The 5,973-nt window shown below is 36.5% G+C and overlaps 1 protein-coding gene across 1 annotated transcript in view; it reads right to left on the bottom strand.

Annotated features, from left to right (window-relative positions):
* Positions 1-714: 714 nt before the first annotated feature.
* The window catches only part of NSD3 (nuclear receptor binding SET domain protein 3), a 62,009-nt gene continuing 56,750 nt past the window's right edge, over positions 715-5,973 (bottom strand). The window contains exons 8-10 of the mRNA XM_019626836.1: positions 5,421-5,521; positions 3,258-3,303; positions 715-2,349 (exon numbers count right to left, since the gene is read on the bottom strand). Coding sequence (XP_019482381.1) covers positions 2,267-2,349; positions 3,258-3,303; positions 5,421-5,521 — 230 coding nt within the window. The 3' untranslated portion in view covers positions 715-2,266. The remainder of the gene's footprint in view (positions 2,350-3,257; positions 3,304-5,420; positions 5,522-5,973) is intronic.

Genomic DNA, 5,973 nt, shown 5'->3' with positions numbered 1-5,973 from the left:
TGAGAGAAACTCCAATTAAAATTAAGAAACAAACTATGCTTCTCTTATTCAAGAGATAAGCAAAATTAAGACACAATTACAAAATAACCAAAATGACTTCACTATGAATATTTTTAAAAATCCACATTCTCCCCAAATAAATCAGGCAAAGCAATATGTATGTTACTTGGTTTGGCAAAGCAAAAAAGAGCACTGTGCTCAAACCCTTGAACATATTTACCTGCAGGTCACTCAGGCCTCTAGAATCGGAGTCAGATGTGTCTCTGTATGCTGAACTAGTCATTTCTACATCAGTTGAGGCGCGACTCCTTTTCTTTAGAGGTTTACAGGAATCTGAAATCTCGCTGGCACCTTAATACAATACACTGAAATTAATCCTAAAATAGTGCTTAAAGTTTGTTGTTTTATTTTTGTGGGAGAATGTTTCTTTCCCCAAACTCATCTGTAGTGTGAGAAAAGCACAGCTCTTTGTAACACTGAAGTCATAAGTCAAAAGACTTCGTAAGCTTCTGACCTTCCTGATGGTGATTTAATTTACAACCGCTCTATTAAAACATTTAATTCAGTGCTCCTGCTCTAAAGCTATTTTCAGTCAATAAAGCCCAAGTTCAAACCTAAAAACCAATTCTATCAAAACTGTAGGATAGCTAATTTGGAACACTCCAAAAGAACCATTCAATTTGGAGGGGAAGACATAAAACCCAACACACTGTGTAGCTTACAAATATGGTTGCAGAGACATCTCCATCTTGTTTTTATTAGGGATGTGACAAATCTTTGATTTGTATTCGATTCGTACACGGATAGTGCCATTTTCCCCGGAATTTTGCAATTTAGTTGATTATTACCCCCCAAATAAATTTTGGATGTTCATAATTGTTCATCTGAGACTTCCTTGGTGAAGTGTCATTTATTGTGACAATTAACAAGTGCTGCAGCACATCTACGTATGTCATGCCATTTAGGAGGCACATTGCTGAGGGTTGTAAACAGACAATCAATGTTCAAGTGCAGCCAAATCATGAAGAGCTGGATGTGAGGCCTCTACGTGGAATTTGCGGGAAGAAATAAATATATATATATTTTTTTAAAAAAAAGGCAAAGAATAGTGTGGAATTTTTTTTTAAAACTGTGTGTAATACAAATCCAGCCAAAACAATAGTGCAAAAAGTTACAAAGCAACAATCTCTTGGGCTAATGCAGTATAGGCTATACAGAAACAGCCACGATGAAATGTGCAGATCAGGCACGGTGAACACCAAGGAACCAAGGAGACGGTTAATATTTCAACCCACAGTTTGTGTTTTGGATTTTTCCCCCCAAATTTCCATACAACAGACAGACATCTAGACCAGCCCAGCAAGCTATGGTGGAAGTGTGCAGTCCAGAAGAGACCGTGGAGAAACAAGTCTCCTGAGGCCATGGAGATCCGCAACAGGCTGAGTGGGAGTAGCACTTGGTGTATAGCCATGTTCTGTGGTGGAGGATGTGGGTCTCTTTAGACTGCTCAGATTACTGGAACCTCGTTATCACATCCCATTCTACAAGTTTTTCACTGAATGTTTCCTTACATCTATAAATGAGGGTGCCTGCCCATGTTAACGCTGATTAAAAAACACAAGTACACAAATCTAGCTCCTTCATTGCTGGTGTATGGACCCAGAACACCACCACAAAATATTTCCTTGGCCTAAAAGATCACTGGATTAACAAGGAGTTTTAACAGAGGAACAGGAGTGCTGTACTGAGAGGCTTTCGAAGGGAAACAAAGGTACCGCCATTTCCGATGAGTTTCTGAAAATGCTAGAAAAACGACAGACTGCCAAAGACAGCTGCCATGCTGTTCTCCATGATAACGGCACTAATATTAAAAAAAAAAATAAGAGCTTTTAATGATTGTAATGTACACAGTTTGGGCTGTTTGGCAAAACCCTGCAGATGTGCATTAATGATGCTTTATTTAAAAACAAAAAAACAAAAACAGTCCATGTTGAAATTGATCAGTGTAAGTTAAACGGTGGTTTTTAGGCTGGACCCATGATTTAAGCTGTACCTATCCAGCTCAGACCAAAAAAAAAAAAAATCATTTGAATGTTAAAGCAATTGTTCAGAGTCTTGAAGAAGAAACCAGGCAGGAAAATGCCAATAATGATAATTGGCAAAATCAAAATTGAAAACAAAGAAACTGTTTATCGAGCCGCCGACAAAGAAATCTTGCATGGAGACTACAAGTCTGGAGTTTCTGGGATGAAATTGTACAGGAATCTCAGTCCACAGTTTCCTCAATCGCTGCGGAGACGGAGCTGTCACTGAATCTGACAGAGCCCTGCACTCCCCGGTCCGTCGACCCTGTGGAATGGTGGAAACACAACGCAATCAGGCCTCCTAATCTCGCAGCGATCGCGATGTCTTTTCTTGGAGCTCCGCCAAGCAGTGTTCCCTCCGAGAGGCTGTTCAGTTCTGCTGAGGATCTCCACGGAGACCATCGCTGCAGACTTCTCCCCGAGAATGCAGAGAGGCTGGTGTTTTTTTTTGTTTTTTTTTTTTAAATAAATAATGCAATTTGCCCAGAGTAAACTACAGGTATTAAATACAGTCTGAATGATCTCACCAAAAATGCACGAATCATGCTATGGAGTTTGTACTGTAGTCAAATTGCACACAGAAAATACAAATATAAGTTTAAGGTTTCTTAAACTTTGTGCATATCTCAAATAGACTTGTATAAGGTCATCTAATAATGGCCATAAATATGCTATGAATCATTTTAATTTACAAAAAGATTTTACAGCACTGTAAAAATAAACGTGGAAAAGATTTTTTTTTCAATCATGTTGTCTTGTCTGATTTGTCATAGTCCATGTTTGACAAACATTAACAGCTACTATTCGGTATTCAGTCGAATACCAAAAAAAGTGGATTCGTCACATCCCTAGTTTATAAACCAGTGAAACCCCAGAATTTATGGAGAAAAGTTGGAAACAGTATCAAGTCTACGTGGTGTTCTCCAATTTACTAAAACAAATGAGACTTTTCACACGGAAGTACAGAATAAGATCAACTCTAAAAGGCACACGCGCGCGCACACACACACACACACACACACACACACACCGAAGAATACTTCAATTTCACACAAATTATTGACTGAAGAACAACAATGATTTACAGAGACAAACAAAAATACATGAAGTACAAATAATTCTTTAAAATTGGTTTTAATCAAGGAAATGCAAAGCAACATTATAGTAACTCACCTTTCTGTAATCCAGTCTTCACTGTAGCCTGAGGAACTGTTTCAACCTGTTTGGACAGAAAAACACAGCATTAACAAGGAGTTTTTTTCACTTTTGATTAATAGAGGGAAAAAAATAATACTTCCATCAATCTAAGTAATGATGAGTGATTAATGTATCTGAATCTAAACTCAGTCCCATCTTCTGGGTATAGTTCTCTGTCTCAAGGTCAGGGAGGGTTTAAATCCTAGCTGCCTGTGCTGAATACCAGGTGACAACGCACAGCCACATGCTTGCTAGCAAAGACTTTTCCCACCATTCCCTTGGTAGATGAAGAGAACAAGAATACTTTCCTCAGTGTCTGGGAGGCAGGAGAGGGGTTGTTTCTGCAACCAGCCCCGATGTTGCTATAAACCCCTCCCGCCCCAAAGACGTTAGGATAAATTTTTACTTACTATGATACTCAGGTTAATGTAACTCACGCCACTTTAAGACCCTTCCGCGCCTGCACTCACAGCTAAGTTGCTGGGAATCAGGACCCTCTCTGTAGAGAGTGCTACAGGGCTCCATACAGCTGGAAGCTCAATACTTTTGCTGCTAGTACAAACTTAAGAAAATAAGTTTGTGATATTGCAAAAGCACTTTCTTGAGTGTCTTATGAACAGTGTCTTGATCCTACATTAGGAGAGCGAGATCAGAAGTTATTCTGCCAATGTATATGTAAAACACGTGGTAATTTGAGGATTGAACCATTGGAATTAAAGAAAGGATGCTGTTTGGAGGAGTTCCTGTTTAAGCTATGAACTGAATTTTATGTTTCTTTAAGATGTGGTGAAATATGCATGTTGAAACACATTTTGTAAATATTTAAGGATTGTTCTAAGCTTTTTAAAAAAAATTTTTATTTTTTTTACAACAGGTAAAAAAACATACAACAGAAGCGCTTTTATAAGATACAATTAGTAATACAAATATAAAATCTTCTAAACAATCACTGGTATTGTTCTACTACTAACTATAACACAGTGGCATTAACAATTTGTCCCATTTTGTACTCATTCTGCTTATTAATTTTAAACTGACTGGTCACAGACTGAATTTGGGAACCAGCTGGCAAAATCACAACTTCAACTTCATTTGGGTAACGAATACTGTAGACTTGCAAGACCTTAGAAAGATTTTTTGGAATATAATTTCCTAAGTATGAAAGTTAATTACGATAAATGAATGACAAATTAGTATATTATTTAAATTTTATCAATAGCTAAATATTGCTGGGAAAATTGTTTTACAAGCTTGATGATACCATAGAGCACCCACAAAGTCAACTTTTAAGTTTGGAAGTTTAAAATTATGAAGGAAATAATGGAAAAGTTCACTCTTCCATATTAATTGGTTTTAAAAATATAAAGCTTATTGGAACTAATACCATTCAGAATTCTTTTGTTTTAATAACAGCTGTCTGGGCTGTAAAAATGGATATTCTTTCACTTTAAAAAATTAAAGAAAAATTCTGACTGTGAGTTTAATTAAAGGGAGTTGGTTTCTAAAAATTTCTTTGAAAAGGTAATTTAATATGAATATAACTACATTAATTAGACTGTTTTAAGACTTGTTAGTCAAAATGCCCCTTCTCTTTTATTTTTACTAAGTGTTTATCTGATAACCTAATAACAGTGCCATTCAATTGGGAAAATAACATTCCAAAAAATCTGTGATACCAACAGAAAAACCAGGTCATCTATGATTATCTGTTTCTTAAATATAATTCTTGTATTTAATTTGATTTGTTTAAAAAATAAAAACAATACATACCAGCAGCTTATACCAAAAATCAAAATTTAAAAAAAGGGAACTCAATGATGGTTCCAAATAAAAATCATGAAAACATGAAATCATTTTGCTTATAACAGAAATTTCAAAATAAATGTAAGGAATTCTTTAAGAGTCTTGCACCACTGGCTTCCCATCTCCTGAAGCCTGACTGTTTTCTGTGAAAATGCCTGAAGCAGAATCACAGGATGGTTGTATTAAAATTGGGTACTGGAATTCACCAGGGCAGAAGCATAAGATAGTCCAGAAAGGAAACCCAGTGTGGGGAAAGTTTCTTTCTTTTAAGGTACCAATATAAGCCACAACATTTACAAATACAATGTTTTAACTCTCTACATGTAGGAAGCCAACCTGCTCCTTTTTGATCTTCTTCTTTGGCACAACCTCAGTGGATTTCTCTGATTCAGAACGAGTTCTAATTGATCTTCTCTGTTGTTTTTTTTCTACTGAGCCTAAGAGATGATTTAAAGAAACAAAAAAATGATTGAAAACTCATTTAAGGATGCCTTGACATTTATGTAATTAAAATTTGACCAAATTCCCTGCTTTCCTTACCCATTTCTTTTGGTCTTTTAATTATAAATCACTAAAAAGCTATTAAATATTTGGGAGCACATAAAAATTTTTATAGATCAAATTATAAAGGCTGATAGGCTAAGACTGGAATTCATAAAGGACTCTAAATTATACAAATGAAGAGAGACTAGAGGTTTTTTTTTAAAGATTTTTATTGGGGAACTGGGGGATGGGAACAGCACTGAAGAATTGGGAGAAGGGGAACAGACAAGTTGCTGTCCTTTTGTTCTTTCAGTCTAGTTGTGGAGGACGTTGCTTCACTGGCCCAAGTTGGCACCATCATTGCGCTCTTCCCGGGCAAGGCAGATCAGTCACTGGCTTCTGGATG

This window comes from Hipposideros armiger, unplaced genomic scaffold, assembly GCF_001890085.2.
Source record: "Hipposideros armiger isolate ML-2016 unplaced genomic scaffold, ASM189008v1 scaffold_690, whole genome shotgun sequence".
Taxonomy (NCBI): domain Eukaryota; kingdom Metazoa; phylum Chordata; class Mammalia; order Chiroptera; family Hipposideridae; genus Hipposideros; species Hipposideros armiger.
Note: the sequence above shows the minus strand (reverse complement) of the source record. Positions and strands in the feature narration are given on the sequence as shown.